Below are 25,095 nucleotides of genomic sequence, written 5' to 3'. Positions count from 1 at the left end.
ACAAATCTGTGCATACTAGAATCTCACAAAGTGAGGGCTGCCTTGATGCAAATGTTGCTGTTTTCCTTTATTTAGTGGAACAGAGGAACAAAGCACTAAGAAAAAATAAGAACCGAAGTACTGACTTGGCTTTCACGTCAAGCAGTTTGGTCAGTTAATGTGTAAGGTAGGAACAGGAACTACATCCTTGGTTCCAGGAGAAAATGTTTAATTAAGAAGTGTACGTTAGGGCGCCTGGGTGGCTCAGTGGGTTAAGCCGCTGCCTTTGGCTCGGGTCATGATCTCAGGGTCCTGGGATCGAGTCCCGCATCGGGCTCTCTGCTCAGCGGGGAGCCTGCTTCCTCCTCTCTCTCTGCCTGCCTGTCTGCCTACTTGTGATCTCTCTCTGTCAAATAAATAAAATCTTTAAAAAAAAAGTGTACATTATTCTGTTTATAACTCAGAGTTTCAGAGGCAGGTGCATGGTGACTCCTCCTTTGACAGATGAGAGAGTCTGTGCTGCTGAGGAATTTGACTACAGATTTTGAAAGTCCTGCCTTTAGATGAGTTTTGAACTTCTCGGGCCTCCATTTTCTCACCTGCAAAGCTGGAGATGCCGTATCTCAGTTGCACAGAACTGTTGCCGTGCCTGCCACACGTTACCATCGTTTCTTTACTTCCTAAGCCTAACTGTGTCATTTAGACTTATGTCCCACAGATGTTTGGCATTTATTTTGTATTGGCCAGTTGTTGTTGTTGTTGTTGTTTTTAAGATTTTATTTTTATCACAGAGAGATACACAGCGAGAGAGGGAACACAAGCAGGGGGAGTGGGAGAGGGAGAAGCAGGTTTCCAGCTGAGCAGAGAGCCCATGCGGGCCTCGATCCCAGGAGTATCAGGACCTAAGCCGAAGGCAGATGCTTAACAACTGAGCCACCCAGGTGCCCCTGTATTGTCCAATTTGATACAAAAGGAACGGTTTTGGAATGGGCACATTTTCATAGCCATTTAAAAACATACAATACAAATAATTAATGTAAACGGTTTGCCTCAGAAGTGGTTAATTTTAAAATAGCGACTTAAGTAACTTCTCTGAATTGTATCAGTCATATTTCTCAGCAATGGTTATCTTTAATTTTAAGATAAAATAAGGTTAGTTTTATTTTTAAAGGGAGAGTTTAAAGGAAACAATGTGTGGAATTTCTGACATAATTTTATTGATAGATCTCTCTCTACCTCGGGTTTTCCCTGCTATCTGAAATCAGACCATTCCTATGAAACATCTCCTAAGCTGAAATGGCATAGAGTGAAGAAGCAGTTACCATTAATTTATATGGAAAAATTTTTGAGCATTCCCAAACCCAAAAATAACCTCTCTCAGGCTTTTCTGATGCCTTAGGCCACATCTTTCTAACAGATGCACAAAATAAATCGAGATAAAGCATAGATGCTCATGGATACAGCTCAGAGCTCTGGTGGCCTGATGCTGAGATGCTGAGTGTAGTCGCTGGGAAGGAGCTCGCAGGGCCGCAGCGGCCGCGTGGGGTGCCTGCCTGCCGCCTCCATCGCCACTCCCTGCAGCACACATGCTGACCGCTGTTTGCGCTTTGTGCCTTTCTTTGTGAAAGCGAAAATCCTCTTTGAATTTCTTTTGGTTAGTGAAAACCGGTACTATTACTGTAGGTCTTTCATAAAAGCAAGCTTTAGAAAAGTGAGGAAGACCTGTTTTTACTTTTTGACATATCTTGCAGAGTGTATAGCGTTTTATTTTATATGCAGTATATTTTCTACGCACCCTCCCTACATTGGCTTGCTTCATTATATTGTCTCAAGGGTTTCTTACCACTTTGAGTCTCTTGTTAACTTATATTTTCAAGAGATAAGCTTTTTACTTAAATGTATTAAGTTTGGTAAGTTTCATTTTTAGATGATGGCTTTTGGTAGTATTTTACCAGTGAGTCAATCCGAGATGACAGACCTGAGACCATTTTTTGACTCTTCAGTAATGTAGGGAACTACGATCAATTTAAAATAACTAGCGTCTAGGCTAACATTAAGCCATCTTTGGAAATGTACACCCCTTTGCCCTTTTTTTTTGCATGTGGCCCATTGTGTATAGCATTTGACTCCTCCCTGCACGGTCCCTCGTAACCCAAATTTTGTGCCCTTTTCCTTACCTCTAGCAACAGAGGAGAAGAAATCTCTGAAGCGAACTTTTCAGCAGATACAAGACGAGGAGGATGATGACTACCCTGGAAGCTACTCTCCCCAAGATCCTTCTGCAGGACCCCTCTTGGTATGTCAGAACTCCCAGAAAGGAGGACACAGTGGCTTGGTGGAGGGACCGCTCGTTGAAGATTACGGCCACAGGGTGGCGCCAGGGACCAACAGTATGGAACCACCAGAGGGCCGCTCTTAGGGCAACTGGACACAAGATCCACCCAGTAAAGCTTGCCAGACCGCAGGCTCGCCTTTGTCTTTGCATGCCATGAGTCTGGATGGATTTATGTGTTTTACAGTATTTGGACTTGGTTTTGTTTCACTCCTAGGACTTGAAAATACTTTCAAAAAAGTAGATATTTTTGAAAGGGTAGATAATGCTACAAAGATATTTGAATGCCCTCTGCCATGGCTTTTCTCCTGGAGTATGGTTATTTTATATAAGTAGACAGCTCATTAGTTTCTAGGATAGTCTGTGTGGCTATAACAAATTTGCTACACAATCACCTATTTAAGTATTAAAATAGAGATGAGTTTTTGATTATATATTTGCATTGTTTAGCCCTTCATATAAATTGGCCCATGACCTCTGTGTGATTGGTTAATTTTTGTTACTTATTTATTTACTTATTTACTTAACTTATTTTACTTACTGTCAAAGAAAGTGAGACTCAAGAAGATATTAAATAACTTGCCCAGTGTCTTAATTTGACTCTGGGTGTGACAGAACTCAGAGACTGCTGTTGACTGAGTTACTTGGCCTCTCATTTTGGCTAAAAGTTTTACTTTATCAAACATAGGTGTGGCTAAGGCCTATGTAAATAGGAAGCATTTCTGGTTTGTGTTATGTTAAAATGTCAAATGAGATGGGGGGTTAAGTGAAAACAGTGTTAGGCCATATAGCTTTGCATTTAAAAACCTCCCAGGGGGCCAGCCTGAATTACTAACTTTTAGAGTAATTGGACTACTGTCTACATTGCCACTTATTTCCTCCTGGGTCACGATCAGCTGGCGAACCTGTCAGCACTCATTGTTTTCTGATTTTTTTAAAATTTCATATTTTTTTGTTTGTCAGAGAGAGTGAGCAAGCACAAGCAGGGGGAGTGGCAGGCAGCGGGAGAGCAAGAAGCAGATTCCCTGCTGAGCAGGGAGTCCTCTGTGGGACTTGATCTCAGGACCCTGGGATCATGATGAGCTGAAGTCAGATGCTTAACCGACTGAACCATCCAGGCATCCTGTTTTCTGATGATTTAAAATTATCCTTTTAGTGTACAAAGTATGCGTTCTTGGTTTGCTCTTTTCTTTGTCTTTTTCCCCTTTGTTTGTAATTAATGAGTTTGACACATTTAAGTTGGGGAGTGGCTGCCAAAATGGAAACTGTCATCTTTGTGACACTCATTTTGTAAAACAAATCCAAGAAAGAATTGAAGTAGGCATTGTCATTTCATTTAATCAGCACACAGTTGTCCAACATCTGGTACACACGCCTTTATGCTATACTGGAGACCAGACCATTCTGTATTAGGAATCATAACATTATTTGAAACTAAGCAGTATGAACCAGGCTCTTTTTTTTTTTTTTTAAGTTGTCAAAAACATGCTCCTTTAGAAAGCTTGGATTTTTTGGTTTTTTGGGTTTTTTCCAGGTTATGTAGAATTTCTTCATGCTCTGCTATCGACTTAGAAAAATTAACTGTGTACATTCTCTTAGAATCCATTGTCCAGTCTAACCACTGACCTCAGTATAGACTGGTACCGAGCACAGTGTTTTTGTAAATGTCAGGAACAGTTGTTTTTTTTTCTGTTTAATTCTGGCTACCTTTCTTTAAATCCCGTATGTCTTAATGGACCGTGTTGTTTGTGCTTTTTTTGTACAGACTGAGGAACTGATCAAAGCTTTGCAGGACCTGGAAAATGCTGCATCAGGGGATGCTACTGTCCGGCAGAAGATTGCGTCTTTGCCTCAGGAAGTGCAGGATGTTTCTCTTTTGGAAAAAATAACAGGTGAGAAGGTGGAGTTCTGTCGAAAGGTGAAGGAAGAGGGACATTTCTCTAATGCATCAAACCCTAGGTCATGCTTGTATCTGCAGATACAGATTTCTTCAGTGTGGTATTGGGTTTTGCAAACAGCGTAGCTGTTGAAACAGTCCATGCTTGAGTAGTGATTCTAGGAACTAAGCAGAATGCAGCATGCCACAACCTGTGGCACTCTTAAGTAAGGTCTGTTGAAAACACAGGGCAAACTGTGTATGTGAGTTGGGGGACAGGAGAGAAGACATTAAATTCATGATCCTCTTACTAACAAAACTTAAAATTCAGTGCCTTGTGATCTATACACCGCACACAGACACACCCCATAGATGACAGTGTGTATAATGCCAAGAATGCCAGGTGTATATTGTTAGTCATGTCATTTTGCCCTCTTGATGATCACTGCCAGTTAAACAAGGAGGGACACGTGACATTATTCCCGCTATATGCATGGGAAATTGAAAGGAAGGAGTGAAGCACGAGCTAGTATTCATAGAGAATGCTCTGTGTCAGATACTTCTCTTTGTGATAACCTTTTGAGGTCCCTGACTGTATATCCCCATATTTCATAGAAGGAAATTGAGGCTTTTGAGAGGTTAGGTGTCTTCGGGCAAGATTGTCGTCTCCATTTTCTTCACGGCATTTGATCACTTCATGTTTCTGTATCCCATTTTGGTAATTCTTGCAATATTTCAGACTTTTCTACTATATTCCTTACAGTGGTCTGTGATAAGTGATTAGGACTCACTGAAAGTTCAGGTGATAGTTAGCATCTTTTAGCAACAAAGTATTTTTTTATTACAGTGTATACTTTTTTATTTTTAGACACAGTGCTCTAGCACACTTAGTAGAACGGTATAGTGTAACCATAACTTCTGTATGCATTGGGAAACCAAAAAGCTCATTTGATTCCTTTATTGTGACATTTGTTTTATTGCAGTGGTCTGGAACTGAACCTGCAATACCTCCGAGGCACACCTGTATTTTAAAGGTGGTTGGGGAAAACCTTTCTGATGAGATGACCTTTGATCAGAGGCCCCCAAGATTAGGAAGCAAGCCGTGAGGATATCTGAGGGAAGCAAGTGCCACCCAGACAGAGGGTACAGGCCGAGTAAAGACTTCAGGTTAGGAGCATGCTTAGCTGCAGGACACAACTCGGAGGCAGTCTAGATTCTACAGGCAGCATCTGGGCTCACTCTTCCTTCCCCAGCTCTGGCAGTTGGACCCTACTGTCTGTCAGTCCTTCCACCTTTTCTCAGCCTCCACTTCCCTCCGGCCCTACTTTCTTCTCTACTTAGCACAGAGTCTTTATAATCGCTCCCTTACATACGCCTTCAGTCTCTGTTTTTCCTCTTTCCTCTTCACTGTAGTCTTCTGGCAAAACTCCAGCTTTTCTCTTGGCTAGGTCCAACTTTTGAGGTTTTTGTTTGTTTTTTTTTTTTTTTATAGTGATCAACTCATTTATTCTTACTATCAGAATTATAGTCTGTAAAAGTTGGGAGCAAATTAACAAAAAGCTAGTAATTTATGTGATTTTATTTATCTGTTTTCACTGACCTAAAGGTCTCATGTCTCATAGGCTTTTTTCTTTTTTTTTAAGGTCTACTTATTTATTTGCGAGCGAGAGAGTAAGTGCAGGGGGAGGCATGGGGGGTCTGGGGCAAAGGAAGAGGGAGAGAGGATTTCTTTCTTTTTTTTTTTTTTTTCCAATTTATTTATTTTCAGAAAAACAGTATTCATTATTTTTTCACCACACCCAGTGCTCCATGCAAGCTGTGCCCTCTATAATACCCACCACCTGGTACCCCAACCTCCCACCCCCCCGCCACTTCAAACCCCTCAGATTGTTTTTCAGAGTCCATAGTCTCTCATGGTTTATCTCCCCTTCCAATTTACCCAAAAGCACATACCCTCCCCAATGTCCATAACCCTACCCCCTTCTCCCAACCCCCCTCCCCCCAGCAACCCACAGTTTGTTTCATGAGATTAAGAGTCACTTGTGGTTTGTCTCCCTCCCTATCCCATCTTGTTTCATGGATTCTTCTCCTACCCACTTAAGCCCCCATGTTGCATCACCACTCCCTCATATCAGGGAGATCATATGATAGTTGTCTTTCTCCGCTTGACTTATTTCGCTAAGCATGATACACTCTAGTTCCATCCATGTTGTCGCAAATGGCAAGATTTCGTTTCTTTTGATGGCTGCATAGTATTCCATTGTGTATATATACCACATCTTCTTGATCCATTCATCTGTTGATGGACATCTAGGTTCTTTCCATAGTTTGGCTATTGTGGACATTGCTGCTATAAACATTCGGGTGCACGTGCCCCTTTGGATCACTACGTTTGTATCTTTAGGGTAAATTCCCAGTTGTGCAATTGCTGGGTCATAGGGCAGTTCTATTTTCAACATTCTGAGGAACCTCCATGCTGTTTTCCAGAGTGGTTGCACCAGCTTGCATTCCCACCAACAGCGTAGGAGGGTTCCCCTTTCTCCGCATCCTCGCCAGCATCTGTCATTTCCTGACTTGTTGATTTTAGCCATTCTGACTGGTGTGAGGTGATATCTCATTGTGGTTTTGATTTGTATTTCCCTGATGCCGAGTGATATGGAGCACTTTTTCATGTGTCTGTTGGCCATCTGGATGTCTTCTTTGCAGAAACGTCTGTTCATGTCCTCTGCCCATTTCTTGATTGGATTATTTGTTCTTTGGGTGTTGAGTTTGTTAAGTTCTTTATAGATTTTGGACACTAGTCCTTTATCTGATATGTCGTTTGCAAATATCTTCTCCCATTCTGTCAGTTGTCTTTTGATTTTGTTAACTGTTTCCTTTGCTGTGCAAAAGCTTTTGATTTTGATGAAATCCCAAAAGTTCATTTTTGCCCTTGCTTCCCTTGCCTTTGGCGATGTTCCTAGGAAGATGTTGCTGCGGCTGAGGTCGAAGAGGTTGCTGCCTGTGTTCTCCTCAAGGATTTTGATGGATTCCTTTCTCACATTGAGGTCCTTAATCCATTTTGAATCTATTTTTGTGTGTGGTGTAAGGAAATGGTCCAATTTCATTTTTCTGCACGTGGCTGTCCAAGTTTCCCAACACCATTTATTGAAGAGGCTGTCTTTTTTCCATTGGACATTCTTTCCTGCTTTGTCGAAGATTAGTTGACCATAGAGTTGAGGGTCTATTTCTGGGCTCTCTATTCTGTTCCATTGGTCTATGTGTCTGTTTTTGTGCCAGTACCATGCTGTCTTGATGATGACAGCTTTGTAATAAAGCTTGAAGTCCGGAATTGTGATGCCACCAACTTTGGCTTTCTTTTTCAATATCCCTTTGGCTATTCGAGGTCTTTTCTGGTTCCATATAAATTTTAAAATTATTTGTTCCATTTCTTTGAAAAAGATGGATGGTACTTTGATAGGAATTGCATTAAATGTGTAGATTGCTTTAGGTAGCATAGACATTTTCACAATATTTATTCTTCCAATCCAGGAGCATGGAACATTTTTCCATTTCTTTGTGTCTTCCTCAATTTCTTTCATGAGTACTTTATAGTTTTCTGAGTATAGATTCTTAGCCTCTTTGGTTAGGTTTATTCCTAGGTATCTTATGGTTTGGGGTGCAATTGTAAATGGGATTGACTCCTTAATTTCTCTTTCTTCTGTCTTGTTGTTGGTGTAGAGAAATGCAACTGATTTCTGTGCATTGATCTTATATCCTGACACTTTACTGAATTCCTGTATAAGTTCTAACAGTTTTGGAGTGGAGTCTTTTGGGTTTTCCACATAGAGTATCATATCATCTGCGAAGAGTGATAATTTGACTTCTTCTTTGCCGATTTGGATGCCTTTAATTTCCTTTTGTTGTCTGATTGCTGAGGCTAGGACTTCTAGTACTATGTTGAATAGCAGTGGTGATAATGGACATCCCTGCCGTGTTCCTGACCTTAGTGGAAAAGCTTTCAGTTTTTCTCCATTGAGAATGATATTTGCAGTGGGTTTTTCATAGATGGCTTTGATGATATTGAGGTATGTGCCCTCTATCCCTACACACTGAAGGGTTTTGATCAGGAAGGGATGCTGTACTTTGTCAAATGCTTTTTCAGCATCTATTGAGAGTATCATATGGTTCTTGTTCTTTCTTTTATTGATGTGTTGTATCACATTGACTGATTTGCAGATGTTGAACCAACCTTGCAGCCCTGGGATAAATCCCACTTGGTCGTGGTGAATAATCCTTTTAATGTACTGTTGAATCCTATTGGCTAGTATTTTGGTGAGAATTTTTGCATCTGTGTTCATCAAGGATATTGGTCTATAGCTCTCTTTTTTGATGGGATCCTTGTCTGGTTTTGGGATCAAGGTGATGCTGGCCTCATAAAATGAGTTTGGGAGTTTTCCTTCCATTTCTATTTTTTGGAACAGTTTCAGGAGAATAGGAATTAGTTCTTCTTTAAATGTTTGGTAGAATTCCCCCGGGAAGCCGTCTGGCCCCGGGCTTTTGTTTGTTTGGAGATTTTTAATGACTGTTTCAATCTCCTTACTGGTTATGGGTCTGTTCGGGAGAGAGGATTTCAAGCAAACTCCCCAATGAGCCCGATGTAAGGCTTGATCCCATGACCCTGAGATGATGACCTGTATCAGGAGTTGGACCTTAACCAACTGAGCCACACAGGCGCCCCATTTTTTTAATTAATAAAAAAATTTATTTTGATTTTTAATTGCAATAAAATAACACCTAATTTACAATTTTTGACCATTTTTAAGTGTACACTTCAGAAGCTCTAAGCACATTAACATTATTATGCAGCCAATTTCCAGAACTCTTTTTGTCTTGCAAAACTAAAACTTTATACCCATTTAATAACAACTTAGTTTCCTCCCTTGGCCACCTTTCCTAAATCCAGCTTTGCCTCTGTTCTTTCCTGCACTCGCACAGGTGGGTGTGGCTGGGAAAACAAGTAACCACCCATAAGCTGACTTTTCTTCCCACTTCTGTGGGGGAACGTGCCATTTTCTAAACCAGCCCCCTGCCTGTTTGTCAGCCCTTTTCCTTCTCATTGCTCCAGGACAGTGCTCCAGCAGTTGTCCATGTTTTCCCTCTACTGGCTCCTGCTGCACAGCACAAAAACACGTACTTTTCTTCCCACATGGGAAAAACTTTTTTTCTTGACCCGTATGTTCCTCTAGTTACTGCCTTATTTCTCTGTTCTTTGTAATAAAAGATTCTAAATAGATTGCCTGTGCTTATTTGTCTCCCTTTCCCCTCTTCCCATTCTCTTTTGGTTCCACTTTACTGAAGCTGCTCTGATCAGTGTTGTTGATGATTTCCTTCCATGTTGCCAGTTCGGGGGTGAATTTTACCCAGTATTTACTTGTGGTTGTCGTGGCTTGATCTTAGTAGCATTTGGCCCAGTTGGTCATTTCTTCTGATTTGGTGCAGTAGACAGAATAAAAACACCCTGACCAACCCAGACATCTGTGTCCTAATCCGCAGAACCCGTGAGTGTGTAATCTTCCATGGCAGTAGGGTCCTTACAGGTGTGATGAAGTTACAGATCTTGAGGTGGGGAGGAGTATCCTGGATGATTCAGGAGGGTCCCGTCTAGTCACAGGGTCCTTCTGAGAGGGAGGCCAAAGGACAGTAGTAGAGAAGGAGATAGAACCCTGGAAACAGTCTTTGCTGAGATGCATTTTGAAGGTGGAGGAAGAGGCCATGATAATAAATACTAAGATAATACATTTGTGTTATTTTCAGCCACTTAACTCGTGATAAATCTGTTGCAGCAGCGGCAGCGGCAGGAAAGTAGAGCTCTTTCCTGCTTTCCTCACCGCCCTCTGGCTGTGGCTCTGTAGTCTCCTTGGCTAGTTTCTTCACTCCTCTGTTACCTCTTAATGTTTAGTATTCAGTGCTCTCCTCTAGTTAGTTTCACTGACAGTTCCTCTTATCCAGGTTGATAACTTTAAATAATTTTTAGGCTAATAATTCCCCCATTTATATCTCTGTTGTTGACTTGTCATTTGAACTTGAGACTCCTACATCTAGCCTTCTGCTCAGTGTTAATAGTTGGTTGCCTCAAAAACCATTTCGTACTCGCCCTGTCTGAAACCAAACTTGTCATCTTCTCTCCAAAATGCATTGCTCTCATGGTCTTCCCCTTATCGGTAGATGAGCCCCTCATCATTCCTGTTGATCAGGACCCAAACCAGTATCTGACCCCAGTGTCTGATATGGTCACCACTTCCACTGCTACTACCTGGCGCAAGTCACCAGCATCTTCACTGGGATTATTGCAGTCGTTTCCTCTTTGGTCTCCCTGCTTCCTCCTTATTTCCCCAAATGACCCCTAGCCATCACTCTGTTCTTCACATAACTAGAATGACCAGAGTGATCTGTTCAAATGGAAGTCAGTACTCAGAGCACTCCAGTTATATGGGCTCCTTGCCAGGCACTTTCCCCTTCTAGGGCTTTGTACTTGCTATTTCCTCTGCTTGGAATGATCTTCCCCAGATAGTCACATTCATGTGGCTTGTTCTCACTTTTTCCAGGCCTTGGTTTACATACCATCTCAGGGAAGCTTATCCTGACCACCACATTTAAAAGTCCAGTTCTCCCTCTGAACGCCCCATGCTTTCTCATCTGCCTTTTTTTTTTTCTCTCTAGAATTCTGATCTTCAGCTGATGAACAAGTAAAATGTAGTATATTGTTTCTCTTCTTATCTGAGAATGTAAACTCCTTGGGACAGAGAATTTTTGTCCTTTGTGTCCCCTTTTGCTCTGAGAGCCTAGAATGATGTTGGGCATAATAGAAGCCCACATATTTATTCAGCTAATTAGATGGTTTGGGGCATAGCAGTCAGATTGGAGTGGGTTAAGTGACAGTGGTAGGAGAGTAGGTGGATACCAGGGTACCAGGTGGGTACCAGGAAAATGGTCAGCTCTCCTGAGGAGTTGTGTAAAGGAGGCAGGGAAATGGGCAGGAGGTAGAGAGTGACATGTGGACGGAAGGTGGAGCAGCATATTTGTATGCTGATGATAGTGCTGGTGGAGGAAGAGAGGGAAGTGGAGAGGTGTGGGGAGTCACAAGGGACAGTCACAGCAGCAGAATCTTGGAGTGAGCAAGAGGGAATGGGATGCCCTTGCTCTTGGTTTCAAAGCACTGATCTACTCTTTTGACCCTTAAAAGCCTTTCTAAAAATACTGTATATGTGTGTGTGTCTGTGTGTGTGTATGTATATATATATATATATAATATGTACATATTAGAGCTCTAATTTCACCAGATCCACATGAAATTAATTTTTTCATTACTTTTCTAATATAGATCATTTTTTTGGTCACTTCCTCTCATTTCCTAATGTTGAGCTTTGTTCACCTCTTTTCCAAGGATATCCTCTCTTATGCTTTGATACTTCAGCACAGTTTTTTCCCAAACAGTGAGTTACAACCCATTAATTGGATGTGAAATAAGTCTGGTAAGTAATGATGAAAATTAAAACAGACAGACAAACGCAGAGTAGAAGATGGAACACTTTGCACATGTAAGGTTAAGTATTGTTTTATGAAACTTTTGTTTCTTTTTATGTGTTTGCATAAAGGCTGTTTCTTACTGTGGGTCGTGTTTAAAGAATTTGAAGGTCAGTTCTTATCAGACCCCATATTTTCTTGAATGGAAGAAGAGAGCTCCTGGCCAGGTTCAAGACCTGCATGGTATAAGGGGCAGAGTCCTATTTTAGAGACATTTTAGATCCATTTTACAGACATGGTTTTGAGTCCCAAATCCTCTGTTAACCTCATGGTATCAAACCTGTCCTATAGCTTTTATTTGGTCTTAGTTTCCACACCCAAGAAACGAGTGCTTGCTTTTGTGTTTCAGAAGAACATGTGAAGGATTCTTTTTTTTTTTTTTTTTTAAAGATTTTATTTATTTATTTGACAGAGAGAGGTCACAAGTAGGCAGAGAGGCAGGCAGAGAGAGAGAGGAGGAAGCAGGCTCCCTGCTGAGCAGAGCCTGATGCGGGACTCGATCCCAGGACCCGGAGATCATGACCTGAGCCGAAGGCAGCGGCTTAACCCACTGAGCCACCCAGGCGCCCCCATGTGAGGGATTCTTAACAAAATAGTATGAAAACACTTTCGAAACTCTCAGAGGCAAGGAAAAATTATTTCATGTATTACTATGACCTTAAATATTTCTTTCTGTTTGTTTTGTCTGTAGAGCTTTTTCAGGAATAGGCATTTAGAAATCCTTTGCAAGATTCCCTTCCTTGTACAATTGCCTCCCATCAGGTAATTCAGAGATGTCCTGTCTTGTTAACAGGAGTGAGTGCCTTTGGATTTCTCTGTCAGCCCATCCATTGTTTGTCTACAGGTTCTGGCTTATTCTTGGACTCTCTACATTGGGAGAGAAACTGTTAGCCTCCCCCAGAAATGTTTGCAATCATGCCTATGTGATTTCTATATTGTCTCTGTTTTTTGGTCTCATTTGTACATAGACAAAGAGGCAGCTGAACGTCTTTCAAAAACGGTAGATGAAGCATGTCTGTTACTAGCAGAATATAACGGGCGTCTGGCAGCAGAACTGGAAGACCGGCGCCAGCTGGCTCGGATGCTGGTGGAGTACACCCAGAACCAGAAAGATGTTCTGTCAGAAAAGGAGAAAAAACTAGAAGTGAGTACCTGCCGAGGCAGACCCAGACTGCCCAAGTTTCCCTTCCTGTAGTCCACAGCAAGAGGTTTCTTTGTGCTTTCGTTAACATTTTTTTTTTGGCTTTTAAAAACTAATGAGAAGATCCACCAGATATTGTAGTCGTTTGAACCGAGTTGAAAACAAGTCCTGTTTTTGTGTGTGCAAGAAAGAACAAACCGGAATGCAAGAAGCATTGAAACCTTAAAGCATTTAGGATCTTAATACTACTTTAGTTTGAACTCACATTTAAAAAAAATTGTAGACCGAGGTACAAAAAGAACAGGTGGTTGGCATGTGTTTTTGTTAGGATTTGGAAAATACTTAAAATTGTCTTCCTTTTAGGTTATATTGAAATTTCTGACTCGTAAGCCGTGGTTAAAGCCAGAAAGTAGTGTGCCTGTCAGCTCTGTCTGCAGTCAGTTCTAAAACTTCGCAGTCGTGCTTATGGAGTCCATTTCTCAAACTGCTGAGAAGGTGCTACTTTCTACCCTGAGTTGACATTAGCCTGAATGCCCTTGTGGAGGGGCTTTAGAACTAGTTCCTTACCCTGCATTTATTTGGCTTCTTAATTAAGTACATGGTGGTTTTACATCAGTGCTTGCGTAACACAGCCAGCGGTGTGGACATTTGGGAACCTTTGCTTGCCCCAAGCTGCTAGCGGTTGCAGGGGTCAGGACAGTTTTCAGTCAGAGAATCTGTTCTATATCACAGGAAGCACCAGAGTAGGTACCGGAGGAGGGGATAGTCCCCCCTTCCCCACCCACCCCAGTACTCAAGAAACATGTTCTCTGACACAGAGGGAGGGAAACAGAGCTAGTCCTGTGGCTGAGATTACCGTCTTTGCCTTTCCACACAGTTAGCGACTTGAGGAGGGGAAGCATTGACGGGCACTTTTGACCCTATCCTTACCTGCAGTGATCACAGGAGCAGGGCTGGGTAGTGGTTGGGGGAACTTCATGAGCCAGTCTGGAAGTGGAAGATGGGAAATGGTTGTGAAGTAGTATGGCTTAGATTTAGAAATCGACACTGACCAGAGATCCTACAGGGAGTTTCACAGGCAATACCAGACGGTCATTTATCTGAAATGCTCATCTTTCACTGAGGAAGCATTTTCAGCACTGTGCCCCGGGACTAATAAGAGAGTGTAATTAATGATTCTGGTTGTAAGTCACCATGCCATCTGTTGAACTGCCCCTTGGCGACACATTAAGGGCTTTCTCTGATCTGTCAGACATTGATTATCATGAGCAGCTGTTGTTGGGTGGAACGTGGCAAGCTACCATAGAGGACAGAGTCTTTGAGAAGGAGATTGGGTTGGTAGAGTGGATTAACTCTTTATTTCCCTTCCTCACAGTTACACTTGGCTCCCTGTGTTTTCTTGGGGGATCATTCTGGTTTCTTTGGAACCAGTGGTTTGTGAGATGCTATGAAAGGTCATTAAGCACGGAGATGTATCAGAGATTGGGGTCTGTTCTGTAGCTACAGTCCAAATTCCTCTGCTCATCTGGGCATTGGGGGTTCCATTGCTTAAGAATCAGAACAGGAGTCTACCATTGCTGGAAAGTACAGATTCTGAGCTAAAGGTCCTTTCTTTTCTCAAACCATGTCACTTAGCCACTTGAATAAAACCATTCACTGTAAAAATGAAGCTAAATTTGCTTGTTTAAAAACAAAAGACTAGATACAATGTAAGATGTTGAGATCTGGCTAGTTTTTTCCTTTCTTTTTTTTTTTTAAAGATTTTATTTATTTAACAAACAGAGATCACAAGTAGGCGAGAGGCAGACAGAGAGAGAGGAGGAAGCAGGCTCCCCACTGAGCAGAGACCCCGATGCGGGGCTCGATCCCAGGACCCTGGGATCATGACCTGAGCTGAAGGCAGAGGCTTTAACCCACTGAGCCACCCAGGCGCCCCTGGCTAGTTTTTTTCTTTATCCATGTTTGCTGGCTGCTCTCTAGAATTTATGATTTTTCTCTCCTATTCGGGAACAGACTGGTCTCACTCTACCATACCCTTATGGCGATGGCAAAACTTGAAAAGTATGTGCCGCTTGAAAGGTGATGCGTTACCACTATGAATCATCTTCAGGCCTTGCAGTCTCTTGTTGAGGAGGGCTGTCGTGAAGTATGCTTGTCCTTTTAACATTCACCGTAACACTCGTAGTCCTTGTTTTAAAATTGCCATATCAGAGTGTAAAGGAAATCTTTTGTTTTTTAATCCTGTCATTACCTTTAATGTATGAACATAGATGGAATTCTTAGAACTCTGGAAATGTAATAATTTGCTTGAGAGCTTGTTTACTTCCCAAAGTTCTAATTTGTTAACAGATAAGTTTGCCTCCTCCCCCCTCTTCACTCCCCTTTTTAAGTTCATCTCTTCCTTCATGTAACAAGCATACCTTTTTGTCTTTCACTTAAGAATCTTATGTTTGATTTCTGGGTGGCTCCTAAGCTTTGGAATAGGGAATGTGATGATTTGGAGCCAAGGATGATTTAGGTGCTGGCATGTAGGAGGGGGCAGTTACGGCTCACAGAGAGAGATTGTGTTTCTGCCCTCAAGGAAGTCATGAACAGCTTCAGTGAACATAAAAGCAAACCAGGGGATTATACATAATGTAGATTAAGGAGGCAGTGGGCCACTCTGATTGTGGTTTAAGGTCAAATCCTAACTTCCTGGAAGGTAATAAAAGGCTTTTCGTAAAAGGAAATCGCAAGTGAAGAAGAGAAATATGTTTATAAATGGGAAAGCCAGATCGGAGCAGACAAATGTGTGAAGAAAAAAACAAAAAACCAGAAGCGGTGGGAGGGAAGTGCCCCAGTGCTCCAATGGGAACCAGACTCTCTACTATTTAAGGAGCTGCTTATTCCTGAATAAAGTCCACACAGCCAGTGCCAGCCAGATGTCCAAAGATGAGCAAGGTGTGCTGTCTTCCCTCAAGGAGCTCACACACTACTGGGGGAGAAACAGCAGTGAATGGAGAGCTAGAATGTGAGAAGTAAGGGGAATATCATAGCTCACTGTCTGAGTAATAACAACACTAATTTGGTCAGAAGTTTATTTACAATATGAGAGAATTATTAAGCACATGGGCAGTTTCTGAACCCTGTAATACCCTTCAGCAGATCTTCTGAAGTCTGCTGGCCTTTGTGGTCTTATGCTCTTGGAGTGCCAGGAACGGAATTTTTCTCAATAAATATTTGTGTATGGAATTTCCATCAGTCAATGTACTCTTTTTCTTTGTTTTTGGTGGTTATTTATTTATTTATTTATTGTGGTTGGGTGAAAAGGTTTGACAAGTCTGATTTAATTTGTGGTAAAGAAAGGTGACTTTTTGATAGAAACTTCTATGGCTTTTCTCTTTTGTGCTTTTCCCCCCTTTAAGTAGAACCATGGTTCATTTTGAGATGACGGTTTTGTTTTTTACCCATTCTTTTGGGTTTTTTTGCCTCTGTTTCTGGACGTATAGTGATGTTGGCCTTCAGCCTTCCCCTTAAACTCCAGGCATGGTTAGAAGGGGGCCGCTTCAAATCTATTGCAACACTTTTGTCACGAATGTGAGAAAATCTAGAAATGGGAAGGAGGGCATGTGGAAGGAAGCACAAATGGTAGCCTCGAAGTGTTTAAGAAGTTTGGAGGGTACAGAAGAAAGCTAAATCAAAAAGGTGAGGCCAAAGGCACCAGAAAATCCTTCAGACTTCAGATCTTAGAGCAAAGGGAAAGTTTGTTTCTGGTAGACTGTAACATGTACATGAGGTGACTGTTACTCCAGTTGTGTGTTAGAAGCTCATAAACCATGTCAGAATGGGTCGGATGGACTTCTGTCTTGTCAGTTTGGATAAAAGCACGATGTGGGTATGTTCGTCTGAGTGATCAGGGCATGTGGGGAGAAGGGGAATGTTCGAACAGAGGGAGGGAACAGAGATCTATTTGTACAAACAATGGAGGAAAAAATTGAAAAGGAGCAGGTACTCGCTGTTTTACTACCATAATATATCAGCTATTTTCATTCACATTTTAGTGTTTGGTTGTCATTTCTGGGGGGGGAAAAAAAAGTCATTGGAACCTTCATAGGAATCGCACTGAATCTCTAGATTGTTTTGGGAACTATTGCCATTTTAACATTTTTAACTTCCAATCCATGAACACAAGATTTCTTTCTGTTTACTTAGATCTTTTAAAATTTCTGCTGCAGAATTTAAGAAAGCATGCAGGAGGCCCACTAACTGGTGCATTTGCCAATACAAAGGCCCCGTTTAGGTGCCACGAATACCAGGGACCACAGGAAAGGGCATTAGTGTGCATCGCCTTTTAGTAGGTATGTGTACCCCAGTGTTTACAGAGCGTGCATACAGATGCATGTGTGCTCAGCAAAGCCACCAAGGCACAGCCATGACAGACAGCCTCACTCTTTGCTCAAAATGAAGTGGCACGTTGAGGCCTGGATATAAGTCGTTAACAGGACTGTTGAGCTGGATAGAACCTTAGACATCATGGAATCTGACTTCCGAATTGGTGAAGAAATTCAGACTCAGAGAAGGGAGTTTGCCACAGACCAGGAATAGAATCCAAGGCAGACATCTGGTAACTTTCCACCAGGTTTGTGTTTTCCTTTGTTGTTGTTTTGTTTATTTTAAATTTGCTTCCATCAGGTCAGCAACCGGAAGGCATCCTACACAGAAGAGCAACCAAAGTTGAATCATTGCAATAATCCCCAAGAACCTTGTTTTAGAAGAATGCCATCTTCTGTAGGGGGATCAAAATAGTTGAATGAAGCATTTCGGAGCGGCCTCTGAGAAGACCTTTTTAAGGTTTAAGAAAGCCAGCTCTGCCATCGAGGTTCTACGTACCCTTCTGGCTGTGACTGACTGTACATGCTGTGGGGGCGTGAGGGTGATTGGCTCATTGAACTTGAAGCTACTGTTGCTCCCCAGCTTGGCACCTCCCCCTTGGCCATAACGAATACTCAGACAGCACAGCTGGGAAGGGGGAAATGGCTCAGGATCTAACATTGCCTTGTGACTCTTCGTATTTCTGTTTGCAGTTTGGTTATAACAACTTGAGAAATTCTTTGGCTGCAGCTGAGAAGGTACTAAACCAAACTGATGGCCATCTGTTGTTTTTGGCAGCATCGGCCCCCTCCCTGCAGGGTACATATGGTTAAAAGCATTTATTTCAATAATGGGATAGGCAATAGGTGGAGATAAATCCATTTTTTGTCCACTTTGGAGTAAATTCTTTTTCTCACGATATTCAAAGCCAGTGTCTCATTGTCCATTCCAGTAAGGGCAGATGGGAGCTGGTGATCTAATCCTCATTTTAGATGAGAAAACAAAGTTCAGAATGTCTATGAGGAGTTCAGGATCACAAAGGAAGTCAGTGAGAACCAAAACCCTAATCTGACTCCTGACCCTAGTCATCATGTGCAGTGTTCCCCTGGGAGCCGAGAGGCCCCCGCCTAGACTGCCTCTCACAGCCCTGCCTAGCCTGGCCCCACCTGCTCGCAGTCCTCTACACTCACTGCCCTTCCTTAGCAGATCATTCTTTTCCTCCCTAGAGTCGCAGTGCTGTCAACACCATGGGCTGTTCCAGCCATTGTTGAAAAGCTCAGTCTGCTTACACTGCTCCAGGGACCCCACAGAGGGTTTGCGCTCACAGCAGCTTGTGGCTCGCCCCCTGCTTTTTCACCCCTGCTTTGAGATGGGAGCCTCCCCCTACAAAGTTTCCTTCCAACAAGTGGGGACTTTTCTTGAATTTTGTGGTTCTGTAAGTAATTTGGATTTTAGAGGCTGTGTCCTCGAAGTCCTTCCGTTCTTTTCAGTTGCTGCCAACCCTTACACTCAGGTTAGATTTGTAGCTGGAGCTTTTATCTGTGAGGTTGCATGCACCCACGCACTCACATGGGTAGGGGAGTGGGTAGGTGCTCATGTGTGTATTTTTTAAAAATGTTAATCTTGTGAAGTGGGGCAGAGAATTCCTCATTATAACCGTTCTAATGTACTTCACTATACTTGGTGACCTAAGGGCATGGTTCGCCAGCACTTGAGGCTTCACATTAAAGAAGTGACATGATTTCAAAGCTCTCCCAGCTAGAATTCCATACGTTTAGTCATAGCATCATTTCCATACTTATAGCCCAACTTTTGGCGATTCCTCCTGTTTTCCAAAATAGCTCCACTGAGTTTCAGCTGGTGTGTGTAGCACTACTTCTTTGTATTTACAAAGTACATATACATGTTAAGTCAAAACAGCATCTGGGCTCCTAGTCACTGCTTGCTTGCTAGAACATTCATTCTTACTCAACTATTGGTTCTTTATTTCTGTTTTTCTTATTACAAGCACGTCACAGAGAAGCTTAGAAAATAAGTATAAAAAAATTATAATCTCACTACCCAGAGAACTTTTGATTTTGGTATATTTCCTTTATTTTTCCATATATATATATTTTTTTTTAAAGATTGTATTTATTTATTTGAGAGAAAAAGAGTGAGCTAAGAGAGGAGCAGAGGGAGAGGGCCAAGCAGACTCCGAGCTAAGTATAGAGCCTGACACGGGGCCTGATCCCACAACCCTGAGACCATGACCCAGTGGCCCCCAAGCCAAGACCAAGAGCCAGATGCTCAACCAACTGAGCCACCTCCTGGCACCCTTTTTCTACAGTTTTAAAATTAAAGTGATCATAATACATAGACAATTTTCTGTCATGCTTTTTTTTTTTTTAACTTATTAACAGAAACTCGTGTAAACATTTTAAATGGTTGCTTGAACACTATAGTTAGATAATCAGTGATTATTTTTATTGAGTATGTTTTTTGGTTTTCTGGTTTTTTGTTTTTGTTTTACTTTGGGCTAACTTCCAGTATTGGGAGTATTTGCTTCCTGTAAGTTTCAAAAAATGGATTGTGTGTGTATGTGTAGATGCCTGCTTGTCTTTTAAGAATGCTTAAGTTTATATATTTCAAGGTCTTTGCCACTAATATGCTTTCCTACCTTAGGAGTTCTTGCTCTTCCAAAGCATCTTTGGCAGCCTGGCACTTCATAGAGCTTTAGAGATAGATAGATAGGACGTACAGATATCCATCCCCAAGTTAAGCATTAATCATTGTTCTGTGAAGAAATGAGCATTGAATAGTTTAGTTAGACAAATGGGGCTCTCTTCTGGGTTTTAAGTTATGTTTACATATGAAACAGCCGTGAGAAATAGCAGCTACTTCTTATTATAACACTGACTTGAGGGAGCATCCTTTTGAGAGCAGGTTCAGATTACAGAAATTTGAGCCCTAGTGTCTAAATGTCTGACTCAATGGATACGTATCATTTTGAGCAGAGATCTATTTTAGTCTTTAGGAATGTTCCTACTACTGTTAAGGTAGGCCTTCACCCACTTCAAGTCGCAGTTTTTGTAGAAAATAAAATTGGAATTGTGTCATACCTTGCAATCTTGGAAGTTCCATTTCTGACTTTTGTTTTTATCTCTATAAAATACAGGGCTTGAATTAAGATTAGAAAGTCTTTTCCTACGATTACAGCTAAAAGTGTTCGTGGTTGTAATCGGGAGGCGGAATGAAACCTTTGCAAATGAAGCCCATGAGCTCCCAAAGGTGTGACGTACTTCCTGTGAAGGGGGGAAGATACCAGCTGTCATTATGACTTTGCAAGCCTCCTGTTTTTGCCCTTATTCAGATTCCTTAAATATCGTCAGGAAGAAGTATGGACAACTCTCTTGCTTAATCCATTCATTAAGTACTTGGAGAACTTTAAGCAGGGTAACTTTGCAATTTTAAACTCAACAAAAATTTACCAGCAGCCTTCTGAGCATTCTTGGGGTTTGGATGTGATTAATGGACTCAGTCCGCTTTTTCTTCAGAATGTCTGGGATGATGTATTTGGTGCTTTTCTGGATCCTTTTATTTTGCTCATCATGTTTCTGTTCTGTGAGGCATAGACTTGCATAGACTTGCCGGGAGTTATTCCCGTGGGTATTCTTTACCCCAGTTACAGTGCAGTGATAAGGATCTGTAGTCACCATTCCAGGCTTTCTCTGGCATTCTCTGTTGAGGCCAGTGGTCCTCGAAGCCTTTAATCTTTGGGGTGGTTTGTCATTTATAAAACAGCGACGTTACCCTCACCTGCGGCAGATGGGCTCTACTAACACTTGTCCATCCTGAAGCTGTTGGAACCTGCCTTTCCTTATCACATGGAGCCTTCAGGGGCACTTTATTTTCCTTTCTGGCAAAGAATTCTCCAGTAGACTGGCTACAGGTGCTCTTCTCCACAGGTAGCATGCTTTGCTTCTCTAATATTAACCAGAACAGCAACATTCACACGGGCACACTCTTACTGTCCCTTTTCACCTACCTGATTTTCCCTCGCTGCCTTTACTTCTGAACCCACTGCAGCTTGGCATGCATATCTACATTCTGCTCAAGTAGCCATCTTCAGAGTCTGCCACCACTGGGTCCAGACTCAGATGCCAAGATACCTATCCCCACCTCCCACTGTCTTTTGTTTCCTTTGCTCTTTTGGGGCCTTTCTGGAGCTCTGGAACTGTTCATTACCCTTTATGTGTTTTCCTTCTCTGGGTTCTGTTCCAGTCTTATTTTTTTGTGTGTTAGTAAACTTTTCTCCAACCCCGCCCTATATATGTTGGTATTCCTTTAGCCTTTTTCTCATTCTGTCCTTGCGTGACACACTAAGTGGCTTCAGCTCCCACCTGCGTGCTGATGGCTTAAACCTAGATCTTTAGCCCAGACCCTGCCTTGTGCTTCAGACCCATATATCTTACTTCCACAGACACCTCAGATGTCATATGGCCAAGATAGACTGTCCTCTTCTTCTAACCTTTCCTTTCCTTCTCTTTCCCTTTCTTGGAGAATGGCATGGCCATTTGTCAAAAGTGGACACCGGAGCTCATCCAGTGTCACTCCCTGTCCGTCCGGCCTCCAAGCCTCTTCTTGTCCCAGTCTTTCACTCAGCCCCTGTGCTGCACATCTGCCTGACCGCCTCTTTGATTTTCATTTCTGTTTTTCTTGAATCTGTCCCCTTCTCTTCCTGTGTTGTCTCCAAACCCACCACCTTAGCCCCCACTGCCACCACTCCTCCCCTGCTCACCTGTAGTAGACTCTTTGCAGACCCGCCTGCGTATGTTCTGTGACTCATTGTTCACATGGCAGCCCTGTGATTCTTTTCCAAAATGGAGCTCTGAGCAGGTCATTCCCCTGTATAGACATTTAAATGGCTGCCCCTGGCTCCGGGAATATAAGCTCAAATCCTTGCCTCCCCACCCCCCGCATGGTTTGCCCCTGCTGACCTCATCAGCTCGATCTCTTAACACATTCCACTGCGTTTTGTCTGTGCTGGCCTATCTGGTCTCTGACTTTTTATATGTGCTGCTCCCCCTGTTTAGAACACTCTGTCTGCTTTCCTTCCTGCTCTTTACCTTGTTGATTCCTGTTTCATCATTTATATTCCATGTCAAAAGAGATTTCCCCGAGACCCTACCCTGTAACACCATGTTTCTCCCTCCCTCCTCCCATAAATACTGTCCTTTCTCCCTGTCTTCTTCCTACAGAGCACCACATGGTTTGTTACTCTGTTTATGGATGGTTTCGTTATTTCCCTGACCAGACCATAAAATCCTGTCTGGATTGTCACTGTGTCATCCCCATCCCTCCCCTCACGCTCGACACAGTGTCTGCATCTCAGGTGGCAGGTAGAGTTGCAGCTGAGTTCATCTCTAGGCTAGGTCAGACGCTGTGTCTTTGCTAGGGGGATTCCTTTCACATTGTTGATGCTCCTGTGAGATCTAGACTTTATTGCTTAGACACATTTCTTCCTCTCTCTCGGCCTTTAGAGTGATGGGACTGGACTTTGGTATTACCTAGACAGAAAAGGATGTTACTTTTTTACCCATGGGCTTGGAGGTTGAAGGCTCTTCTATTTTTTTTTTTTTTTAATTTTAAGATTTTATTTATTAGAGCACAGTGAGGAGGAGAGGGTCCTGCTGAGCACAGAGCAGCCCAGTGTGGGGCTCCGCAAGACGATGGCCTGAGCCGAAGTCAGACGCTTCGCAGACTGAGCTACCCCGGTGCCCCCAGAGGCTCTTTCATTGGCTCAAACCAACTTCTAGTAAAGGTGCCAAATTTTCAGGACATACTCAGATGGCTTGTAAGAGGATGGATCTTTGTATCTCATTGGCACTTTTCTTTTTCTTCAGTTCTGCATGGCTTTTCTGAATATGTAGGTCAGGAAGACTAAGGACTGCTTATACCACAAAAACGTGGGAGTGGTGGTGTTTCTTTTCCCCCTGAGACGTGCTGATTCACACTGAACAGTTTAGCATGTACCTGGTCTCATTCAGATCTGGCGTCACCCCTGGTGCAGGCAGGGTGTCCGTTCCCATCCTAAATGTAAGGATGCCTCGTTCAGCAAGGTGTTCTGTGGTGCACCACAGGCAAGTGGTAGAATAGGATTTGAACTTGGATTTTCTGATTCCATATTTTCCATCACAGCAACCTCCTGGTGGGAAAGATGCGATATACCCTTAGTCTTTTGGAGGAGCCAGGAAATGTTATTTCCCTCCTTTTTTTTTTTTGCTTATGGAAAGAAATTGCTCTTTTCATTCCTCGTAGAGAAAACTATATCCAGTTGCAGTGCAGTAATCTATACGCTGCCTTGCCCCAGGCAGACCCACTAGCACTTAAAATTATAATAAATGTTGCCTAAAATTATTCTATGTGGAAACTGTCCTTTGCCTTTCTACCCTTTGTTTCTTAGCTGCCCTCCAGGAAGACTTGACTCTGTCAGCATTTGGCTCAGAAGGAGAAACGATTGGAAGGCCTGCATATCTGATGTTTGCACAACATCAGTAACCTGGTTTTCCATAAAAATGGTTGTTAAGGAGGCCAGCTTTTGGGGGCTTTGTTATTTGCATAAAACTTAGATTTTTTGAAATTTGACTTAAAAAAAAAACCAAACCCAAAACTCATTTATTTTTTTGAAAGAGAGCACGAATGGAGGGGAGGGGCAGAGGGAGAGGGAGAGAAAGAATCCTAAGCAGGCTCCACGCTCCACTTGGAGCCAGATGTGGGGCTCAGTCGCACAACCCTGAGATCATGACCTGAGCTGAAATCCAAAGCCGTACGCTTAACTAGCTGAGCCACCCGGGCGCCCCGAAGAAAAATACTTAACTATAAATAGTAAATAGTTCTTCTTGTACTAGTATCATGGTTTTACCTGGTTTTATGTAATGAGGGACCCGTGGTATGCTTGTAATCATTTTTGGAGGACCCAGGTACATTTTTAAAATAAATCTCTCTCTTTCTCTCTCTCTTTGGAGGACCCAGGTGCATTCTTAAATCTTTCTCTTGCGGGGCTCAAACTCATGACTGAGATCAAGACCTGAGCTGAGATCAAGAGTCGGACACTAAACTGACTGAGCCACCCAGATGCCCCAAAATAAACCCTTTTTAAAGCATTTTACCGACATCCGTTAAACCGTGAATATTTAGCTTTATGATTACATTAAAGTTGGGAATTTTGCCCAGTCCTAAAATTCACTTTTTTTGTTTCATTTTTATTAATTTTAATTATATATAGACACTATCTTTTTATTCTTCTTTTCTTGCATCTGCAGATCCCTGTCAGAAGGAAGTTTCTGGGGCACCTGGGTGGCTCAGTTGGTTAAGCGACTGCCTTTGGCTCAGGTCATGATCCTGGAGTCCCAGGATGGAGTCCTGCATCAGCCCCCTTGCTCGACAGGAGTCCCTTTGACCCTCCCCTTTCTCATACTCTCTCTCTCTTTCTCTCTCAAATAAATAAATAAAATCTTAAAAAAAAAAAAAAAAAGGAGGGGGGAGATTTTGCTGTAGCAGTAGAAGCTCCCTTGAACCTTTTGTGTAGAGGGTCTGCTGGGGAGAAAGAAATACCCTAAAGACACATTGTGGTATAGTTCCAAGTTTGTGAAGCCCCTTCCCATTTGACTTCTCCAATGGATGGGTTGGATCGCTCAGAGAACATTCCTCTAATTGTAGCCATTTTGTCATTATCCCTTCTGGGAAATACTTTGTGTTTACCTTTTTTATGGGTTCAGTAATGGAGACGAGAGGCCGTGAGCACTGGAGCTGGAGCCACAACTTCCTCCTTTTCTTCTGTCTTCCCCAGCATCTTTTTTTTTTTAAGAT

The 25,095-nt window shown here is 42.4% G+C and overlaps 1 protein-coding gene across 1 annotated transcript in view; it reads left to right on the top strand.

Annotated features, from left to right (window-relative positions):
* The window catches only part of RPRD1B (regulation of nuclear pre-mRNA domain containing 1B), a 53,935-nt gene that overhangs the window by 19,101 nt on the left and 9,739 nt on the right, over nucleotides 1-25,095 (top strand). Inside the window, exons 4-6 of the mRNA XM_044263051.1 lie at nucleotides 2,163-2,275; nucleotides 4,077-4,203; nucleotides 12,722-12,897. Of these exons, the coding sequence (XP_044118986.1) occupies nucleotides 2,163-2,275; nucleotides 4,077-4,203; nucleotides 12,722-12,897 (416 nt within the window). The remainder of the gene's footprint in view (nucleotides 1-2,162; nucleotides 2,276-4,076; nucleotides 4,204-12,721; nucleotides 12,898-25,095) is intronic.

Source organism: Neovison vison, chromosome 8 (genome assembly GCF_020171115.1).
Source record: "Neovison vison isolate M4711 chromosome 8, ASM_NN_V1, whole genome shotgun sequence".
Lineage (NCBI taxonomy): Eukaryota > Metazoa > Chordata > Mammalia > Carnivora > Mustelidae > Neogale > Neogale vison.
Note: the sequence above shows the minus strand (reverse complement) of the source record. Positions and strands in the feature narration are given on the sequence as shown.